Source organism: Balaenoptera acutorostrata, chromosome 17, assembly GCF_949987535.1.
Source record: "Balaenoptera acutorostrata chromosome 17, mBalAcu1.1, whole genome shotgun sequence".
Classification (NCBI taxonomy): domain Eukaryota; kingdom Metazoa; phylum Chordata; class Mammalia; order Artiodactyla; family Balaenopteridae; genus Balaenoptera; species Balaenoptera acutorostrata.
This window is the reverse complement of record NC_080080.1, coordinates 58,683,090-58,705,784: the sequence shown is the minus strand read 5'-3', so window position 1 is coordinate 58,705,784 and position 22,695 is coordinate 58,683,090. Positions and strand designations below refer to the sequence as shown.

The window sequence follows — 22,695 nt, the reverse complement described above, 5'->3', positions numbered from 1 at the left end:
GCTGTGTCAGTGGACTAGGTCTCTCATAAATTAATTTTTGGTAGTCTAGTATGCTTTTAACTTATCTCTAATATCTTATAAATGAAAATTCTGTTATGTCATTGATACCACATTAGTATATGATGAACCTTGCTTAACTCACAAGTTTGGTTGTATCAGTGATGTGCTACATTCCAGCTGTTAAAACTTTTCACAGCTTTTTAGTGACTCTGAATCCACCTCCATTCAGTGGCAGAAAATGGGTCCTGTAAGAGCTAGAACATAATATGATACAGAGCCAGAGGCTGGCAAATTTTTACTGTAAAGGGCCAAGCAGTAAATATGTTTGGGTTCGTTGGTCATAAAGTCAGTTACTTAAGTCTGTCATTGTAGCAAGAAAGCAGTCACAGACAGTATGTAAACGAATGAACATGGGTGTGTTCCAGTGTTGCCAACTTTTGGTATAGAGCAGTGGTCTTAATCATGGCTGCATGTTGGCATTACTTGGGAACTTTACAGGCCGTCATGATTCTTGGATCTCTCTGCTAGGGATATAGATTTAATTGGTCTGGGATGTGGCCTGGTTGTTGAAACTTTTATAAACCCTGCAGGTGATTGTGTTGTGAACCAAGGTTGAAATCCGCTGATGTAGAGGAAAGAGCCCAAATTGAATCAGGATTGGGAAGTGAGCTCTGCCACTTACTATATTACCATAATCAAATTAAGCTAAACTCGTGCCCTCGGTTTCCTCTTCTTTAGAATATGCTGTTTATTTTATAGGGTTATTATGATAAATGACAAATACAAAAACATAGCTGACATGGTCATCTTAGTCCCCCCTTAAAGGCTGTTGAGATTATTTAAAATCAGTTTTCCAGTGCAGTGTACTTTTTACCAAATTCTAGATAGGTGGTTTTATAGCCTCAGCCTGACCTTTTGTTTTAATACTTAGAATACATTTTTAAGCAGCCTGTTCCAGGGTAGAATGAATATCATTATTAGGAAGTTACTTTATATTGTGCTAAAATTTGCTTCTCTTTAACTTCCTAATTCTACCGTTTTTAGTAGTATAATCTGAGCCTAACCTCTAATCTCTCTAATCAACCTGATAACCCTTCAGATATTAACATTTAAAAAATTCCCCTAAAAAAAAATTAAAAAAATAAAAATAAAAAATAAATAAAAAATTCCCCTGAAGTCCCCTTCTTTTAGGCTAAGTCCTGTACCTCCCACCTTGTGAACTCCAAACCCTTTTACACCCTTCTTAACAGTCATAGACAGTTTGTTTCACCCTGAAATTTTGGTGCACAGAATTGACTAGAACTCTCCAGGCAAATTCTGACCAGTAAAGAACACAGTGGGTCTGTATTTACCAAGGTTAAGGCCTTTCTCAAGGTCATTCAGTTAGTAAAAATAGAGGCAGGTTCCATGTTAGTACTGTCTGGCATTAAAACCTTGGCAGTTAATAAACTAGTGACCCAGTCTTTTAAAAAATGAGGTCCATTTAAAACTTGTAACATTTTAATGAATTCCACATTAATGGTTATACTTTTTTTCATTTTCACTTATTGAAAAAATAGTGAAATTTTTCAGTGAAATAAATGCTTTTAAACGTACTTAAAATTCTATACCTAAACATCTGAAAAGTAGTGGTGAATTACACATTTAGTCTATAAGCAGTGCTTGGCATATTTGGATTTGTGGGTCTCTTGTAGGAACTGTGACTTCCCAGATTCTTAAGCCTACTATTTGTAAATCACAGCTCTAAATAATGTTGTCTTCTTGTCATATAATGTTGAAGGTGGTATTTGGATGCCTCATAAATATAATTGAGATATTGAGATAGGAAGGTTTAGGGATTGTATTCAGATGGTATTTTTTTAATCTTAAAGAAGCTAGTATACCTATTATTTGACTCAATACTGGGATTCCCTTCAAATCATTTTTGATATATGAAGATATTTGGAAGTGGAACTCAGGAAAAGTTAGAAACTTCTGTCTTTTTTACTGTCTTATTGTGGTTTATGGGATAATTAAAACTGTTAGGAAAAACAATTCTGGGTAATAAAATAGGAAAAACAGGAGTCATTTAATGAGTTCCTTTGATAATGTAAAAATTTCAAAACCTCATCTTCCTGATTTACAGCCAGAAAACAAATTTCAGCCAAATAAAGTACATGTAAATCTAAGATTAGAAATTAAATTGTAGGGGCAAAAATAACTAATGCCTACATTGTTTCACACAGTGTGTTCATCTGTACTGTTAGAACAAGTCAGGTGTGTTAATCCCATTTTTGATCTACTCTGGACTCATGGAACATTGGGTTTTCTGAATCTGTATTTTTGTATTATTTGTGCCAGTCACACTGGCAAGTTGCCCCCATTGTAAATAACTGTACTCTGCATGTAATACGTACATTTTATGTATGCATGCAATACATACCTCATTTTGAACAAAGATTTTGAATGACTGACAAGAAAGAAATTATCAAAATACAAATAAAATTTAGCAATAAAGAAGTGTGCTAGCCAAGGGTGTTAATATGGTTAGCCTAATTAAAATTGCTTTTTGTTGGTTCTAAGATGATAAGAAACCCTTTAAAGTGAGGAAACATACCAGTTCTGTGGGATGACAAACTTTTCTGGTACTGAATTCTGAAAGGAATTTCTCCAGTGGGGTTTTGTATAGTTGACACCAAGTAGTATAATCTACAATTTCCTCAAAAGCATTTTCTAGTAAATGCAACAGTATATTATATAATTAATTTTTATCTAATAAAAGCTGGTAAAATTTCATCTAGATAATTGAATTTTTCATGATGCCGTACAGATACTCAGATGCAAGGTGGTTTTAGTTGATCAAAGGATATAATTTAGGGTTCTTTTAAACAATCTAAAAGTTCCTTTCTCTCATCTGTACTTTGGATGGGAAAACAGCTTTGTGGCATTTGTGAATTTTTATTAATTCCAACAAGTAGAGTTGAATTCATGTTTAAGCTTTAACATCTTTAATTTGTGTAATTGTCTTTTGGTTAAAAAGCATTTAATTCGAGTATTTAGAAAACAACTTTGAGAAAAGAATGCTCAAATTATATATCTTTAAGATATCCTAATGAGTCATACTTGAAGTAGTGAATTACCAGCACTTACGCCCTTCTATATTTGGGGTGATAATTGATACACGGCATCACTTTCAGATGTTGCAGAATCTTGAAATGCTTTCTTAAATGATCTTTTTTTTTTAATTTAAACATTTTTACAACTTTGAAAATTGGCCGTCTGATTTGAGATTTTCCAGTATTTTGGCCATGCCATATAAAGTTACTGTATGAACTACTTAAAATGTTTCCACTTAACTTGGCTTGAGTTAATCACAAATAATGTCTCTAATTAGAAGGAAAGAAAATTTCATAATTATGAAATCTTGGAGGCTATAAATCAAAGCTTTTAAAAATCATTTTGGCAGCAAAACCTGATAATCAATTGGCAGCAAAACCACCTATTTATATTTTTTACTTATTTCCTAAAATGTGAATATCCATATGTTTCGTTGCAGAAATACCATTTTGATTACAGGTTGCTACCCTACACCCACTGGGGGTGTTGTAGTTATTACTTGCCTAAAATCTGAAAATTTATGCATTCTACATCTTAGCCCAAGTGTTTTACATAACAGGTTTATGGACCTGGATTAGTTCTTTCTTCTTAAGGGATTCCAGATGTACTGCTCTACGTTGCAGGCATCCTTTTGGTTGAGTAGGTTACAAAGGATGAACTACAAGTGATTTAAAGTCATTTTTCTCTAGAAACTTACATTTGGGTATTAAATGGTAGTTTGAAGGCCTGATGCTCATTTTAAAAAATGAATGTCCACCACTAGCTAATGGACTGCAAACTATACTAATATATAAGACTCCTCAATATTTAATCTTAAAAGGATGATAATAGGTAACTATATGGTAATAGGAATATTCTGCCATCTTTCTTTTCCTTCTTTACTTTCCTCTGCCTAGTGTTCCTTTCCCTTCCCTGTCTGCCGTATCTGATCCAAGAGATGGCTACACTAATGATCATTCTCTTCAAGTTATAAGCCTTAAAGAAATAGAATTTGTGTGGCCAGACTAAAGCTGTGTGTTGAGGAAGCCTTATGTGGATCAGTTATAAAAGCATTTTTGTGACTTCTACCTGTTGATGGGATTAAGCTGTCTAAACCCTGTGTCAACCCCTGAAAATTTTTGTAAGACTAAATTTTTTATTTCTGATATAGCTTTAATATTCTGGGGTGACCAGAAATTTTATGTTATCACATATTATTACTTTTCTGGGACTCCAAAATAGCTTTCCATATCATAAGAGGAAATTTGGTAATAAAATTTTTATTTAAATCCGCAAGAAACTGAGCAACAGGTCAGGTGATATTGCTGTCAAGATTGAGAACTTGTTCACAATAGGATGGCTGTGGGGTAGAAACATACCAGTGCAGTGTGATAAATGTTAAAATCAGAAGTATGGCAGAGGGTGCAATGGGGGGGGGGGGTTCCTGACTGCTCATAAGAGTTGGAGAAAGCTTCATAGAGTTGGATCTTGTATTGTATAGGAGTTTGCCAGGAGAGGGTGCAAGGTGGCAAGAAATTGGAGTAAGTGGGTGAAAGAATAGAAAGGGGAGTGTCGTAGGGGTAGATGAGGTTGGGTCAAACGTTAGGGCCAGATTGTAATTCTCTGTTTGACATGGTAATAAATTGTGAATTTTATTTTACAGACTCTGAGGCAGTGAGAGGTTTTAAATTAGAGATCCGAGCTGTATATATTTGCCTTTAACACAAAGGCATTTGGAGGGTGTTGTTCATGAATTGGAGAGGGGAGTGTCCCGAGGAGACCTGTTAAGACCCAGTCATGGAAGAAATAACAGCCTTGTTTGAATAGAAGCAAAGAAGAAACAGTAGAGCCTAGTCTGTCATTTGAATCATCAAGTTTGGGGGTAAAGGGAAACTGCTATTTGTTGAGTTTCTAGGCTGCTATAGAACTGTCAAGGGTGCTTTGTATAATTCATTTGCAACTGAATTTACTCTCCACTGAAAGGGAAAAAAACTCGAAAACAGTGAATAGAAAAAAATCTATAACTGTTTATGAAAAAAAATCAGACTTAGTTCTCTGAAACTGTCTTCAGAGAAATTTGTTGCTAGTATATATTTACATGAAAACAAAAGTTGAATAGACCTTACTGAGTTTTTGTAGGATGGAGTTGTAGTTATTTCTAGAACTTTGATTTCTGATGTCCTCTCTCATATTTCATTCTTTTCAAGAATATTTGTGTTTTAAGAAAATCTGGATTAGTCTGCACCTGCCTTATGTTTGGAATTTTGAGAACCAAAAGCAAACGGTCAGGGAGACCTCCTTCCCAACATAGCTTTGTTTAGCACTACAGGCAGGTGCCGTACTAAGCACCAGATGCTTTGGAAGTGATGCTAGCCCAGTGTGGTCCAAGAGAAACCTATAGCCACATGCACCAAGATTAAACTCATTTAAGGACATCATGATTTATGTTGCACTTTATAATTTATGCAGTATTTTTATTTACTAATGTTACTTTTCATAGCAACTTTGTGAAGTGGGTAACTATTGCTACTCTTTCCTTGTGAAGAAAGTTAAGTTATGATTGTTATAAATTTGGGAGAAGGTAGAGACTGAGATTTATACCATTCTTTTTCATCTCATTCTCTTTGCATTGCTTGGTAATCAGGTTTTTAAAAAACCTATGAATAAGATGTCATTTTTTTAAATAATGCAATACATGGTTAATCAGAGAAGTATAAAAAAGTGCATTCTAAGGAGGAAGTTGCTTTGAAGATAGACAAAAATGTATTACTTAAAGAACAATGACAGCTGATAACTAGGTACACTTAAGATTTTGGAGGTGCTTTTATTAAGTAAAGAGGTTAATAGAGTGAAGGCTGGTTTGGCACAGAGTGTAGGTAGGTTTGTTTTTGTTCATTTAGCAGTAGATATCAAGTATCACTAGGAAAGTAAGTTTAAGATGTTTATACTTCTGCACTCTCATTTCCAACATTGCAGATTGTACTTTTTTTTTTTTTTTAATTGCCTGGTTAGTGCCAGGTTTGGTGCTCATGTTGTCAGGAGGCAGTGTAATACAGTTAACAAACAGTGCAGCACTCTGCGCTAGCTTTAGTTTCCTCTTAAAGGTTGAGGATAAGAATATTCTTAACTATATAAATATGTAGTGAAATTTAAATGAGATTGCATATACAAAAAGACTTTATGCATAAAACCTGTTTTTTTTTCCTCTTATGGAGGGGGTCAGCTATTATCTGTTCACTGAAGAAAATACGTGTGTAAAAATAGAAGAAATTGCACGTGGCTTAGCATTTAGCTCTGATTATTTGAATGGTATTACATAGTGTACATATACCTCCTATTTTCTTATAAAACTAATGTTTTAATAGCTCTTCAAAAAAGGTCTTTTGTTGTTTGCAAAGAGGTCTCAGCCCTTTTTGCTAAGTTTGCATTAAGAGAAAGATTTCCATAGGAAGGTCATGAATGTCACAAAAGCAAAGTATATTAGAGTTTACTTTTTAATCCTATACTTTTTTGAGAAAAAGATGATGACCAAGAGTTCCTGGTGAAGCAGAATATATATATTTTTAAAATTTATTTATTTATTTATTTTTGGCTGCATTGGGTCTTCGTTGCAGCGTGTGGGCTTCTCATTGCGGTGGCTTCTCTTGTTGCAGAGCACAGGCTTTAGGCGCGCGGGCTTCAGTAGTTGTGGCTCACGGGCTCTAGAGCACAGGTTCAGTAGTTGTGGTGCATGGGCTTAGTTGCTCCACAGCATGTGGGATCTTCCCGGACCAGGGCTCGAACCCGTGTCCCCTGCATTGGCAGGTGGGGTCTTAACCACTGCGCCATCAGGGAAGTCCCAGAATATATTCTTGTATCAAGTGATTGGTTGGTTGCCTGGCTTCTATCTTACTCACATCAACTCAGCTGATTAAAAATAAGTTGCTAGGTGGGTTGTGATTTCAAATAAGGTACAGCAGTGATATGATGTGTTGATGCCTAAGTTAAGCGTGGTTTTTGAAAGCTGTTGTCAACCTGGACGAGCTCACCTATTTTAAGATTTATTTTTGGTATCAAGAACCAAGTAGTTGGTACCTTTCAAATGGGTTTTAACATCTGTAGTATGGATATGATTTTGTTATTGTACACAGAAAGAATACATTTGCCATCTATTAAGTTTTTAGGTTGAGGTATTCTGTATTAGTGTCCATGTAGCATTAAAGATCACAAATTAAATCCTAATACTTGAAAGCCTTGAACAAATCACTATAGAATATTACGTAAATAGAAACACCCTGTATTTACAAACCTGCTTGGCAGAATTTTAAGAAGTGCCCTCGGAACAGACTGTACACTTTAGAATAATGACTTTTTTCAAAAGATGCTGGGAAAAGTAACATTTTTTAAATAATGATTTAAATTTTATTTTTTGATTATTGAAATATATTTAACTTTTCATAGGAAAGCAAAGCCACTAAATTTCAATTAATTAATTTTCAGTTAATCGATGTTTTAGTGTTATTATATACCAGAAAACTGAGAAATTATTTTTTTTTCCTTTTTTTTTTTTGCTGCGCCACATGGCTTTCAGGATCTTAGTTCACCGACCAGAGATTAAACCCAAGCCACGGCAGTGAAATTGCTGGATCCTAACTACTGGACTGCCAGGGAACTCCAGAGAAATTATTCTTCATAAGTTTAAATTAGTAACACAGGTTGCAAAGGGCAGACTACTGAAGCCAACATTTAACAACATTTGTTGAAAAGCCTTTTATTTGTCATGCATTATGATAAATACTGGGAAAATAAAATCTAGATAGTATCCCTGCTCTCAAGGAACAGGAAAGGAAGTCTGTGTCTATTTACTGTTCCTTCTGACTTCCAACCCATTTACTCTAGGCAGTAACCTCACGTTCTACTGTTTTAAGTTACGAGAAAATAAAAGCCAATAGACATTTAGTCTTTAAGTGCCTGTCTTCAAACTTCTCTCTGTATATACTGATTGTCTTAACGCTTCTGGATCCCAGACTCCTTAGCAATCTTACAAAATTGATAATTCCTTCTTTTTGCAGTACTTCTTCAGTGTCTTCTCCCTTTCTTGGTGACTTATTCCTTTTAGTATTTAAACATGTTTGTTTATTCCATCTTAAAAAAACCCCAAAACTCGTACCCTATATCTCACTCTTGCCCTTTACAGTCACATTTCTCAGGTTGTCTGTATGTATCTCTAATTCATCTTGCATTCACAGCACAGGCCACTCTCACTCTTTCTACTTGCCAGCTGATCCACCAGTACCACTCTTAAGATCACCAGGTGACCTCCAAGGTGCTCAGTATTTATTGAATGAAATGAAAGTAACACATACTTCAGTCTCCATCTTGAATTCTTGGTAGTATAGGATGGTGACACCAAAGATGAGTCTTGAATGGGAGGTAGAGGAGAGATTGCTTATTAAAAGTGGCATTTGAAAAATGTCTTCTGAGACTTGGATTTGAGGAGTAGATAGTACCAGTGGGATGATGCTAGATTCATAAATAGAAACCTGAATATTAGGACCTTGTATTCTAAATTAAGGAGTTTGAAGATTATCCTAAAAACTGGTGAATTGATGATTTTAAGTAAAGGAGCAACATGTTTTATGTTGTCGAAAGATCTTTCTGGCAATGTTGTGGGAAATGAAGAGTGAGCACTGTATTTTGCAGCAAGGGGACCAAGAAACTGTTGAAGTAATTCACTAACTAATCCAGGAGAATAATGATGAGTGCCTGAATTAAGGCAGCGGTAGAGAAAAAGAAGAGATGGAACAGATTCAAGGGAAATAACAGATTGGAACCAAAAGTACTATCTCATTAGTATGCCCTTTATGCTGCTTTTCCATATTTCAAGATTAACTCTTAGGAATTACCTCTTCTCTGAAGTCTTCCTTTACTAATCTAGTATTAATTGGTCTTTTCCACTTCTGAACCAGTACAGAAACAATGTTTTACACATCTAGTGCTTAATACTAGCAGTAGCAGCTATCTTTTGGGTATCAGACACCATAATTGTAACACTTGGCTTGCATTAAGTAATTAAATTTCCTTATCAAATCTATGATATAGGTAGATGCATATGAGGAAACTGAGGCACATGCTTGTACAAATGGAGCCAGGCTCTAAAGCTCATTCTTAATCTAGTGTGCTGGTGTTCCTGTGGAGTGTGCACTTGTTCCTGTGGTTGAAAAACATGTCTTATGTATGCTTTTGTGCCTTGTAGCGTTAACCACATAGTAGCTATTCAGTACTTGCAGATATCCTCTATTTAGTCTGCATAAGAAACAATTCCAAGAAGAGAGTGGTGTTCTGGGTGATGGCTATTGTGTGGTTGTAAATAACAGATTATTCTGTATCTCCTTTTCAGATCTGGATGGTGCTCTACTCTCAGGGCCAGATTGTGATAGGAATGTGAATACAAATTTATTGGCTGAAGCCGGCTCCAGTCAAGATGGAGGTGATGCTGGTAGGTACAATAGAATTTTAGCAGGAGTACCTTTAAGAGGATTTGAAGATTGGGAGGTATTTGTGTATGTGTTTATTAAGGACCTACTGCAGTTTCTCTTCCTTAAAGGAAAGTATTAGGTATAAACACTTTCAGTCTGCGGCAGCTATGTTGATTGTAGAATTTAGAAGCCTGGTAAATACAAATGGATAGGTATTTCTTGTTTGTTTGAGGGAGTCATTTATTCAGAGTTGTTAAAACTCTTAAATATCAAAAGCAATTAAGTTAATAGAGCTTGTGGCTTTCTGCTAGTATATAGATGGAATAAGAATGGTAACTATCAGAATGGTTGACTAATGTATTTTAATTAGCTTTGATGTAAAATAATAGCGTGGTTGTTGATGACTATAGAAAACGTTAATTCTAAATAGTGATATTTATAACAACTACTTTGGGGGAAGTGCACATGAATACAAAGAATGCATGAATATTCCAAAGAATAATATAGATAAATTAAAAAGGGAGAAAGCTTTTTTAACAGAAGAATGCCAAGCTAATAAACATAGAAGAATGATAGAATTGGAAAAACACCTGTTTTTCAATGTCCACGGGAAATAATTCAAGGTCATCATTGGATAGTAAGCCACCATTGATGGGCTTATCCCATGATGACTGGGCGAAAGTTTGTTGTAATAGCATTTTCGCGTGGTCTCAGTATCATACCACAGGTTACTTTTATTCCCAAAGGAGAAAAGATATCTGTACAGTAAAGAGATCTGATGAACATGATCATAGCCAAGTGATTAAACTTAGTATGCCTCCTGGTATGATGCACTAGCTGGCACACATCACCTATGTCTTATAGTGTACTTGCCAGAATGTTTCACTCGACTTTATTCATGAGGAGAAAAAAAGACGAATCTCTCCAAATCCAGCACGTCCAGATTCTAAAATGTTAATGCCAAGAAAGACAAGCAGAGGAACCACTAGGTCGAAGGAGACCAATGAGACCAACTTAAATGCATTTAGCATTATGTCAATCATTTATTATATCATTGATCCAAAAAAAAAAGAAAAATGAAGAGGTATTTTGGGGATAGTTGGAAAGGTGAATATGTAGTCTGGGTTAAATGATAGTCTTAACAATTTTAAAAATTCTTGGATGTGATAAAGGCACTATGGTTTATATAGGAGGAAGTTCTAAAAGATGCATGCTGTGTTTAGGGGTGAAGTGATGAAGCATGCAAGTTGTTTTCAAATAGTACACAAAGGTATGTATATGTATACATAGAAAGCACATGTGACAAGACTAACATTTGTTGAAGATACATTAAAGGGATATGGGATATTCAGTGATTCAGTTTCTGTAGCTTTGGAAATCTTTATAAACAATTGATGGGGACCGGGACAACTATGGGGGTACTTTTACAGAAAACTCTCAGGGGCTTTTGAATATACAGTGTGCACGGACCAAAATTAAGCCATAATTCTGAAGAAACTGCCTTAAGGTGGTTTCTCCTAACTGTTGAAAAGAATTTACAAAGATTTTGAAGTTAGCAGTTTACAGATTAGATGCATTGAATTTTGAACACTTGTCTCTTGTACAGAAAATCACTAATAGTGCCAAGAGTACTTTATTGCACTTTGCTTTCTTGTTTTAGAAATCTGGTTCAAGAATGGGTTTATTTAGTTGGGCATGTGAATTCAGATGTAAAATTTAAATTTGTGCACATAAACATATTCAGTGGAGGACAGTCCATATAATTCACTTCATTCTTAAAAAGCAAATCCTTGATTTAGAGTCATTTCTCTTTAGGGGACATTCTAATCCATTAATGAGTATTTTGGGGAATTCCCTGGCGGTCCAGTGGTTAGGATTCTGTGCTTCCACTGCAGGGGGCATGGGTTCAATCCCTGGTCAGGGAACTAAGATCCTGCAAGTTGCACGGTGCAGCCAAAAAAAAAAAAAAGAAATAGTATTTTTGCAACTGAGATCCCTTGTGTTACGGTTTTTTTTTTTTAATTATTATCACCTTTAATTTTTATTTATTTATTTATTTATTTATTTATTTTGGCTGTGTTGGGTCTTCGTTTCTGTGCGAGGGCTTCCTCTAGCTGCGGCAAGCGGTGGCCACTCTTCATCGCGGTGTGCGGGCCTCTCACTATCGCGGCCTCTCTTGTTGTGGAGCACAGGCTCCAGACGCGCAGGCTCAGTAGTTGTGGCTCACGGGCCTAGTTGCCCTGCGGCATGTGGGATCTTCCCAGACCAGGGCTCGAACCCGTGTGCCCTGCATTAGCAGGCAGATTCTCAACCACTGCGCCACCAGGGAAGCCCCTGTGTTAACAGTTTTGACATCAAAAAAAAGTGCTTTCTTCTTAGTTTGCCATTATGGAATAATGTACCCAGAAGGGTGTTATTAAACAGTAAGCACAATTTTAGAACTTTAATGACCTTAATGATCCTTCAGTTTTATGAATTGCAAAGGAAATACCTTTTTCAGTTTTCAAATGGGTGTTTTATCAGATTGTTTGAACATTAAATGTATCCTTCTTTGCAATCCAAAATAGTTACCTGAAATTTGCTGTTTGTGTGTTTACTTTTACTGTATATTTGTTTTCTAAATGCATTGGCACAATTTTCTTGGGTGGGCGGGTACTGCCATGATACTAGTCAGTTGGTACTGCCAATTCTGGGCATTTAAATTTTGGTTTGTTTGGGTTGTGGCTTTCTTTTGTTTTTGAAGTCTCCCTTCTTTATTTGTAACAATTGTATTTTAATTTTCTGCATCCTCTAACTCCAAAGTATCCTTTTTCTCCCTCCCACTCAAAGGCGTAATACCTTGATTCAAGTTGCTCTTATACTTCCTAAAAGTAATTTGTACTGGTTATAAGAATTTGGAGAGACGAAAGAAGTTTGAGATGAGGCTCTCTTAATTTGAATTACCATTTTGTTTTCCACATATGGTTTTCTTGCCTGGACCATGGATGCTTTTTATTGTATCTTACTATAAGTCTAGAGAAACATTTCACATGTTAAAAATCTTCAATTCTGAATCTTGAGTTATCAAGTCATCACTTGTTTTAGGGCTGCTCTCTTTATTCTTATGCAGTGAATAATATTTTGTTGGATATTAGCATATCTAACATGATTTATGAGGTTAGTTTTCCAAGTTTTTTGAGCAAGTAAAAAATAGTACATGTTAGCACTTTGCTAGATACATTTATTCAACAAATAATTGAATGGTGTATGTTTTGGACATTAGAAATATTGAGGTGAGTAACAGGCACAGTCCTTGCTCTTAGAGCTTACTTTGTTTTGTACTGATTTGGACAAGAGCTATGAATCATAAAACTCAAACTTTATGTAGAAATGTGAAACTGAAAATTGATGAACTTTCACAGGCTACTACTCCCAACCTTATCTCTGTCACACACATATAGATATGGTGTCTCACTTTAGGATTCTGAAACTTTACCCCAAGCAGTATTACAGTTAAATTATATAATTATGGATACAGAGGGCTTTCCTAACATTAAAAAAAAAGTGGGTGAAGGTATTCCAAGTACAAAACAATTTACAATAGTGGTAATGAATTGCAATTTTTAAATACCTTAAGACCTTTCTGTGTTGTTGGGTATTGATACTTGCAATTTTTCCTTAAGAGGGAAATCTTAAGTTCTTTTTGTTTTGTTTTGTTTAAATTAATTAATTAATTTATGGCTGTGTTGGGTCTTCGTTTCTGTGCGAGGGCTTTCTCTAGTTGCAGCAAGTGGGGGCCACTCTTAATCGCGGTGTGTGGGCCTCCCACCATCGCGGCCTCTCTTGTTGCGGAGCACAGGCTCCAGACGTGCAGGCTCAGTAATTGTGGCTCACGGGCCCAGTTGCTCTGCGGCATGTGGGGTCTTCCCAGACCAGGGCTCGAACCCATGTCCCCTGCATTGGCAGGCAGATTCTCAACCACTGCGCCACCAGGGAAGCCCCTTAAGTTCTTTTAATTTTTAAAAGAAGCAATGTACCTGGCAAGTAGATACAGGAAATTGAATTCTTAGAAAACCCATTTGGCAAGCATTCTTTTATAAAATCGTGTATATGGGAGGAAAATTATTAAATTGCTGCACGAGTGTGCTGTGCATATATCCTAGAAAGCAGTGTTCTAAGCAGGGGAAGGAGTAAGTGCAAAGTGCAAAGGCCTTAAAGTGGGAGCCAATTTATCATGGTGGAACAGCACAGAGGCCAGTATGATTGGAATAGAGTAACCAAGGGAGTGGTTTGGAAACAAGGGCTAGATCAGGTAAGGCTTTGTAGTATATTGGAAGTTTTTTGGCTTGTACTATGAGTACGATGGTTAGTCCTTGCTCTGATTTAAAGTTTTAAAAGAATCTCTGATTGCTGTGTTGAGAATAAACTCTAGGAAGGCAGCACAGTGTGAGCTGGGAGACAAGCAGATGGCTATTGAAGATAATCCAGAGGCAGCAGTTGATGGTCAATTGGAATAGGATGTCAGTAGTTATGGGGGATTCTGGATATCTTCACATTGCCAAAGGATTCCTGGATCCGAGGAATTACATACATATTCAAGATGGAATTAAATGCAGAGGAGATGATTCCTACTTTAGCTTGTCTGAAGATCCCCAGGCACAAATTCCCTAAGGTTCATTGAGTCTACTTTCCAGACTTTTATTTATTTAAGGATGACATTAGAGAGGTGTTGATGAACCCCCAGATTCCCCGTTACCTTGCACCAGTGTGTCTGAAACAACAAACAAGGGTCTAATAATACAAGAACTTTACATTTGTAATTACCTTATATTTATATTCTTCATCCTTAGCCCATTTCTTCTCTACTGATACGAGACTATGCCATTCCACAGCTGGGTTTCCCATTCCACAGCTGATACTGGTCTTAAGTGATAGTATAGTTAGAAACAGCAGCTATTAAAAGGGTAGTTTCAGGTGGCTCCACGTACCATTAAATTGTATTTTTATTTTACTGAATTTTTTTTTCTGTGGTTGAATTGTATTTTAAACTTTAGTTTGTTTTCTATTCTAATAGCCTGCCAACCAGGATATTATAAATTGGGATAATAAGGTATGAGGCCATCTCAGCTTTAGACTAAAATATAGTTTTTAATTCAGCTATTTTATATTAAGCTGTTCTATCATAAAATATAGATTTTTTTTTATTCTAATAAGAGACAGATCTTAATTACCATCATTACATCAGGATCACTTTTCAATTGTTTTAGGTCCTTCACATGATTTCAAGTATGGCCTGATGCCTGGCCCTTCAAGCGATTTCAAGTATGGGTTGCTACCAGGTACTTCAAATGATTTCAAGTATGGATTGATACCAGGTGCTTCTAACGACTTCAAGTATGGATTATTGCCTGAATCTTGGCCAAAACAAGAAACTTGGGAAAATGGCAAGTATTAGTCAAACATCTATAGAATTCTTAATACTTTTTATCAATTAAAAGCTTCCACATTCTGCGTTCTAAAAAACTCAGATACTAGTAGCCCTATAATAATCCCTGTTCTCAGGAATAGACAAGCTTTTGATAGCAAGTTTTCTGTTTAATATATAATAAGTGCTTTTTTTTGTTTGTTTTTTTAATTCTCAAAGGTGAATCATCTCTAATCATGAACAAGTTAAAATGCCCTCATTGTAGCTATGTAGCCAAATACAGACGAACACTAAAAAGGCATTTGCTCATTCATACGGGAGTCAGATCATTTAGCTGTGATATTTGTGGGAAACTGTTTACTCGCAGAGAACATGTAAAAAGACATTCCCTGGTAAGTAACTTTAAATGTAACTTATCTTTGAGATAAACTATATTTGTGTCAGTGAAGCTTAAGATATTTTAACACTATTACCTGCAAATTTAAGGAAGGTAGATTATTAAATAAATTGCTTTAAATAATGAATGTGATTTATGAACCAGTACTGAACTTGATACAGAAAGATAATGATGTATTTACTCATTGTTAAATGGGATGTTTAATTTGAATGGTTCAAATGTATTGTATTGTCTGTACTATCCTTACATTGGATTTTTTCCCCCCTTCAATTAGGTGCATAAAAAGGATAAAAAATACAAATGTATGGTGTGTAAGAAGATCTTCATGTTAGCAGCCAGTGTTGGAATAAGACATGGATCTCGACGCTATGGTGTTTGTGTAGACTGTGCAGATAAATCACAACCAGGAGGGCAGGAAGGTGTAGATCAGGGACAGGATACAGATTTCCCTCGGGATGAAGAATATGAGGGGAACGGAGGAGGAGAAGCTGACGAAGAGCTGGTTGATGATGGAGAAGATCAGAATGATGCATCTCGATGGGATGAATCCGGAGATGTTTGTATGTCTCTAGATGACTAACTGACCTACTATACTCCTCAAGGATGCTGCATTTGGACATAATATGAATCAACAATTTGAACTGTTGAACTTGAAGGCTTGCAAAATATGGTACATGCTGGATGGTAGTTATGTTGCTGTGAAAACTGTAGGGTCAAAGCCTTATAGCAAAAAAAATTTTTTTTTATATTTGCACAGGACTGTACAGCAGACAACCTTGTGGTTGGATTACATGGAGTCCACACATCTTCAGTCAGTTATCAAAGTAAAAATATTTTTTATTTATAGGATATACAGTAACTATTTGGGTCCTATGGAAATATAGTACCTGTTCTTAAAAAGCTTACATTCATGTGCCACTTTAACATGAATGAAGAAAATCCATTATTAAGAGTACAGTGACAGCTGACCTAATTACTCTGTCCATCAAACCACTCAGGCTAGTTTGTACTAGTAGAGTTTTGTTTCTATTTTTATTTTTATTAATTTTATTTTTTTTAATACAGATTTTCAGTGAGGGGCCTTTTCAACCCCATTGGTTCTACTTTTCTGTATTTTCCATTTTAATTTGCTTCATAACTTAAACCAAGTCTCTTCTAGTCTTAGGTATTATTTCTCAATTTTGTGCTGATGGGCATGTCTCTAAGAACTGGAGAGGTAATTTATTGGAATGAACTAACTGACTTCCTCCATTCCCCTTTTCCTTTTTGACATGAATTTTACTACTTTACAAATGAAGAATGATGTTGCAAAGTACCGTGGTGAGGTTGACAAATACCACTAAAATGATTATGATTTAGAAGTAACTTTTTCCTGCTGCTCTAATCTGATAAATGGTTACTATATGACGTTTTCTGACAAGGCATTCGGTTTTGGGTATCTGTTACTTTGGCACTACTCTTGTTTGCTTCTTTTTATTTTTGCCAGTGTACTATACCTCAGTCCTATTTGAAAAGACAGAAATCTAATCGAAAGAAAAGTCATAGATAAAATGATTTGTTTTATAATTTATCCTCCATGTCCAGTTTTGGTTAGCTTGTTATGCAATATAAGTGAAATATCAGGTTTTTACTCCTGTGCCCTTTTTATCATTAAAATTAACACAAAAAGTGCATTCTCTTTTGTTTCATACTTACTGGGGTATTCAGTGTTTGAAATTATGATAGATAATTTAGTTAATTTATTTTTCAATTCCTTGAAGTCACTACATCTTGATATAATAGTCTTTCTAGTAGTCACCATGATTCAACAATCTGCAAAAATCTTACAAATAAAGCATTGAGAGGCTTTACAATTTTTATTCTGTTAACTAAATTCTTCAGGGTACAAGGGGGTGATGTGTTAAGTTGAAATTGCCAGACTTATTTAGCCTGATGACAGATGAATTAGCTGATTGACTCACAGCAGCATTTCACGTAATTGATATTAACATGCACAACATTTATCAGGAACATATTGTATATTATATAAGATTGAGGGATATCATATTTTCAGCTTTCTTTTAAATAGAAATTGAGTATATTTTCCTATTCTATATCAGGTAACTAAATTATGCTAGTCGTGTGGAAAAAATTGCAAAGTACACTTTGACAGACATAATCCTTTTGGTGCTCCATCCGATCAAAATTGAAAAGATGATAGGTTTTTTAAGAGACAGGCTTTCTTATCGTCTCTGATTTCAGTAGAAAAATGGTTTAACATTAGACACTGATGCTTCTGCTTGGATAAATCAAAGAAAGATAAAGTACAGTTACATGGTTAGATGCATCATTTGTCACCTAAACTTTATCATAGTTTCTACAAAACTGAAAAACTGACATGAATAGTTTTGGTTTGACTTTTAAGACTGAAGAGTACATCTTTTTCTCAATGTTCTAGACAAATGAGTAAAATGTAATTCTGGTTGGGTCCAAAGTAGACGTTAGTTGGGCAAAGATACTATGAATGGAAAAGTATTTTAAACGTAAAATGTTCTGCTTTGTGAATATGTAAGTATAGTATAAAGATTTCTTTCATCCCATTTATCCCTCTCCTTTAAAATAAACCATAGTTTACAATTGGTAGATCTGTCTATATATAAATATATATTAAAGAGAAAAGATATATATCTAAAAATCACCTAAGTCTGCTTTATTAGATTCACTTAAGTGAACTACAGTTCACTTACTGCATAGAAACTGGACTTGGCTTTACATTCTTAATGTACTTTTACTTTTCCTTAAGATATGAACTTACTCTCTTTAAACTGAATTTTCTTTTACTACTTAAATCATTTATGTATATCTGGTAAATTATGACCAAATTTTTGTTAGATTGCATACAGTAAATTGAAATACACTCTTGGTACACTACGGGATTGTTGTGCTTTTGTTTTGGTTTTAGTTGGAAACAAGGTTTGATGTAGATGGCTTGTTACTGTTAATTTAAAATATTCTATAATTATTGTCCATTACCTTTTATGTTGTGTTGTGACAGATTTGGCTATATTTTTAGTCAACTGAAATATACTTTAAGAGTTTGTTTTTAGAAAGGTAATCCAAAGGAAAAATGTTTATACTCTTGAATATATTAGCCTCAGCCTATATAAAAATTTCGTCTTTAAAGTAAACATTTTACCAGAAACAGAATTGACAGATTTTTCTACTTGCTGACTGCCTAACTTATTTTGTTTCATGATCTCGAGGGGACTGCCTTTTCCCTTCCAGATCTTTTTTAAAAAAATAGTTTAGTACTAAGGTATACTACTGGATGTTTCTATTTTTTTAAGTATATTCTTTTTCTGACTTACAGTACAATTTCAGGAAGTTGATAGATACTAAGAACTTATGATTGGTCTCAGAGAGGTGACAATGGAATACTCAAAATTTTGTCTGTGGAGCCCTGGCGGAATTATGTGTTACGCATTTGCTGAATTTTTCTCTTGTAACTTATATTTTAAATGAAAAATATTTTAGAGCTTTTATTTAATGAAGGGGAAGAGTATAAACTGTTCATTTCCTATTCATTTTGTAGTAACAGACCCTCTCATAAATCAAGATCATGTATTCTTTCTTACGAGTCTCAGAGACAGTTACTTCATATGGTCCCTGATTTTTCATTGTTATTGGCCCTCATTTTTCATATTCACTAGATATTTTGCTAAAGTTTAGCACCATAGCAATTAAGAGCTAAAAAAAAAACATTATAGGAAGGGGAAACTGAACAGTAATGAGTAGCTCTGAAATCTGGGGGGAAAACATGAGCTGGTTTTGGTAGAGCCATCCTGATGAAGGAAGAGTGAGATGAATGAGTTAATTCATGTAAAGCGCTTAGAACACTGCCTGGTGCGTAATAGGGGCATGACACATCTTAGTTGTTTAATAATACATGGATACCAAGACGAAAAGAAGTGGGGAAAGGGGTGGAGAATAGGGAGAAAATAGGGAATGAAAAGATTGGGGCTTAGAAATTTGTAGTAATACAATGTGCTGTAAAAGGCCTGAAGATGACTGGAGTAGTATAATAGGGGAAAGTGTGATGGAAGATGGGTCTTAAAAATCATAAAATTTAAAACCAATAAGTTTTATTTATGTTTTTAGGATGTTAACATAGGATGAAAAAGTTATTTTTCTGAATAATTCCAAAAGCTAGCATTTTGTTTTAGTGCCTGCACGTGCCATGCGCTTTACATTATCTTATCAGATTCCCTATAAGTAGGTGCTATTGTCTCCATTTTATACAAGAGGAAAGGCTCCACTGAAATTTGCTTAATTTAGTTTCACTAATGTAACACAGTTACTACGTGGTAGAGCTGGATTTTGACCAGGTCTGATTCTGAAGCCCATGCTCTTTTTAGGGGGCTCTGTTGCCCCAACTTTTGTAGGATTTTAGCTCTTTAAAGGAGTCTGTCTATGGAGACATCTTTTTCCTGTAAAACAGCTATGTTAGGAATTTGAATGTCTAATCCTTCCTCCCCCAAATATCCTTAATACTCTTTCCTCCTAGTACAGCAATTGTTACATCACATGATTATAAGCAAGATACCCAACCTCAGTGTAGCACATGCTGTTAATTGGCTATAGCATTTTCATTTTTAAAAGGATGATTTTTAACTGAAGAACTAGATGTGAACCCCAGTTTTTGTGCCGTTCAGTCACCCAGATCCTTAAGCTTAACTATGGTACATAATATACATGCTTAGAACTAACAGGTGTTTTTTTCTTAGTCACTTTAGGATTTTGAATGGAAAGGTTTTTTTTTTCTTGCTGTATCCCTACTTTCAAGTGAAGTTAAACCGTTCAAGGTAGTTTAAAATGTATTAGGGATAAGCACACTTTAAAAGATGTTTTCTAGCCCTGAATTTTATGACATTGGGTACTTAAAATTTGGAATATGCTGGCTATTGAGAACAAAATTTGGGGTTTAGGAGAGGGATGGTTGAGGCCATTATGAAATGGGAGAATCAGCATTTTAAACACTGTAAACATAAAAGAACACTTTCTTCTGCCTGCTGTTTGTAAAAGCTCTTTGGGAAGATCTTTTACGAAGACCAATTTTTTAATGTAATTTACCTACCTAGTATAAGTGTCCTAAGACATGTATGTAAACTTCCACAACTGTTTTGTCTGTGTATTTAGAAAATACACAAGAATCTTTATCAAACCTAAAAATATAAACTTGTGAGCACTGAACTGCTTCTGGCTTTGTGAATTTTGTTGACTCTGACATTTAATTCAGATTTCTTTGCTTTTAACATATACTAATTTAGACTAATTGGGGTCGGGAACACCTTTGTAAAATTTGACTTATGTATAATTCAGATACCTTTGTACTTAAGGTTTACAAGTTTGAATTGTAGAATATTAAGGGTTTTTTGGTTTGTCTCTTTTTATGTGAAGTGCGTAAAAGACCCAAACTACCTCCTAGTAATGCTTGGAGAGCTGCTTTAATTAATAGCAGTGCTTTGTAATCAGCATATTGTCTTTCATCTTTATTACTTTTTTGGAATTCTCTACAGGTTGTAGAAAACATTGAAATATTCCTCCTGAAATGTACATACTTTTGGAAATGGGTTGAAAAGCCAAGGTGAACTACTTCATCTCATATTTGCTGCATACTAGTGGATTAATGGATTATAAGTAAATATATAAATTTCAATTCTGAAACTTTTTAATAATACAGAAAAAACATACTTTTAAGAGGTTTTTGTGGTGGTGGTGTTAGTAATAGCCCAAAGGAAATCATAGAATGACTAGATATCCAGGCTTTTAATTATTAAAGAAATGAGTTTTGATTTACTTGGAAAACAGCAAATTAATGGATGGGATGCCTGTATTGCATATAATTGTTAGTATCTTTAAACTTTTAAAAGAACTGTCATGTGGCAGAATTAGATATATTCTAATGGTTTATATAGATAGACTCTCTGCGGTTCCAAGGGATTAGGATTGGAACTGCTCAGAGTGCTCAAGGTTTAAAAAGCAGTTTTTAATAAATGAAGATGAAGTGGGATTACTCCAGGAAAAAACCAAACCCCCTCACCACTGGAGATGTCCTAAATAAAATGAAAGATTACCTGAGAAGCATTTTGGCTAAGGCAGTATTGACCAAAAATTTCTATTTCAAGGTGGATTTTTTTGTTGTAATTTTTTTGGACCATTGTAGTTATCAACTTTTTGTTTTGCTTAGAATGTTGATAAAATTTTGTGTAAATATCTCATGAAGGATATTTTGACACCAAAATGAACACAGTTGAAACTTAGAATATCATGTTTAGCTTTACGGAAAAAACTGTTACTTGAGCTTTTTTCTTTTTCACCACAAGTCATCACAGACCAATGTTTGGAAGCTGGTGTAGGAAATTCAGTTATTGGATCTATAGTTAGATAAGAAAATTAGAGGTCCTTCAGATCTTAGTCTATGTCCTAAGTGAATTTTGAACTAAGGGAAATTTAAAAATGGACTACAGGAAATCTATTCAGTTAAAGTGAATAAAAAATAGGCTCCATAGTTGCATGGTACCCTACATGCTGTTAATACGACCTTCTGAATGTTTTTTCTTTCTTCCAATAGAATCAGTTTGGCAATAAGAAAATACTAATTTTCCACGCATAATTAGGTCTGTTTTAGAGCCTTAGTGAAAGACATGCAAAAGACAGCCTTCTTGACACATGTCCCAACAGCTGTTGAGAGGATAATATATAAAATGGTCTCAATAATTGTAGAATTTTTTTAGGTGTAAAGAAACTTTATAAAGATTTAGGAGATAACTAATATAGAATTGATTCCCAGAGAGGGAACTATAATGACTTTGCAGTCAATTTTAGACCAGGGCTCCTCGGCTTTCATTTCAGTATCTTCCCCACAACAAACTCATTCAATAAATATTTAACATTCGGGAAAACTTTCACATTAGAGACTACAAATTATATTCAGATAAAATTCCTGACACATAGTCTGAGCTCGAAATTATTTCCTAAGTGAGTGATTATTTTAAAGACCTCAACATTTTTAAGGCTTTTGCCTGCTAGTATCTCGTGGCATGTAGCTAATTTTGTTTAGAAGTAGTTTGTGTTGTGCCATGCATAGGGATCACACTGAGCCCTCGGGGCCCTTTATCCCAACACCACCATAGGTGTCCATACCCAAAGGCACAATGACCAAACCCAACCTTTCGCTAATACCACCATAGACATCTCAATGCAAGTAGTCTTCTGTGATTCTTTTTTAACCTACACCATCTCCATAGCAAGTGACAAGATTAAGTATCAGCCACTTGCTGCAAAATCTTAATGACTGGCATAGCCACCACTAACATCTAAAT

At 35.0% G+C, this 22,695-nt stretch overlaps 1 protein-coding gene across 2 annotated transcripts in view; it reads left to right on the top strand.

Annotated features, from left to right (window-relative positions):
* Positions 1–20,563, top strand: part of ZBTB10 (zinc finger and BTB domain containing 10) — a 35,598-nt gene extending 15,035 nt beyond the window's left edge. For both annotated transcript variants that reach the window (XM_007185097.2, XM_007185096.2), the window contains exons 3-6: positions 9,455–9,553; positions 14,780–14,956; positions 15,157–15,329; positions 15,609–20,563. In XM_007185097.2, the coding sequence (XP_007185159.1) occupies positions 9,455–9,553; positions 14,780–14,956; positions 15,157–15,329; positions 15,609–15,914 (755 nt within the window). In that variant the 3' untranslated portion in view covers positions 15,915–20,563. The remainder of the gene's footprint in view (positions 1–9,454; positions 9,554–14,779; positions 14,957–15,156; positions 15,330–15,608) is intronic.
* The last annotated feature ends 2,132 nt before the right edge of the window (positions 20,564–22,695 follow it).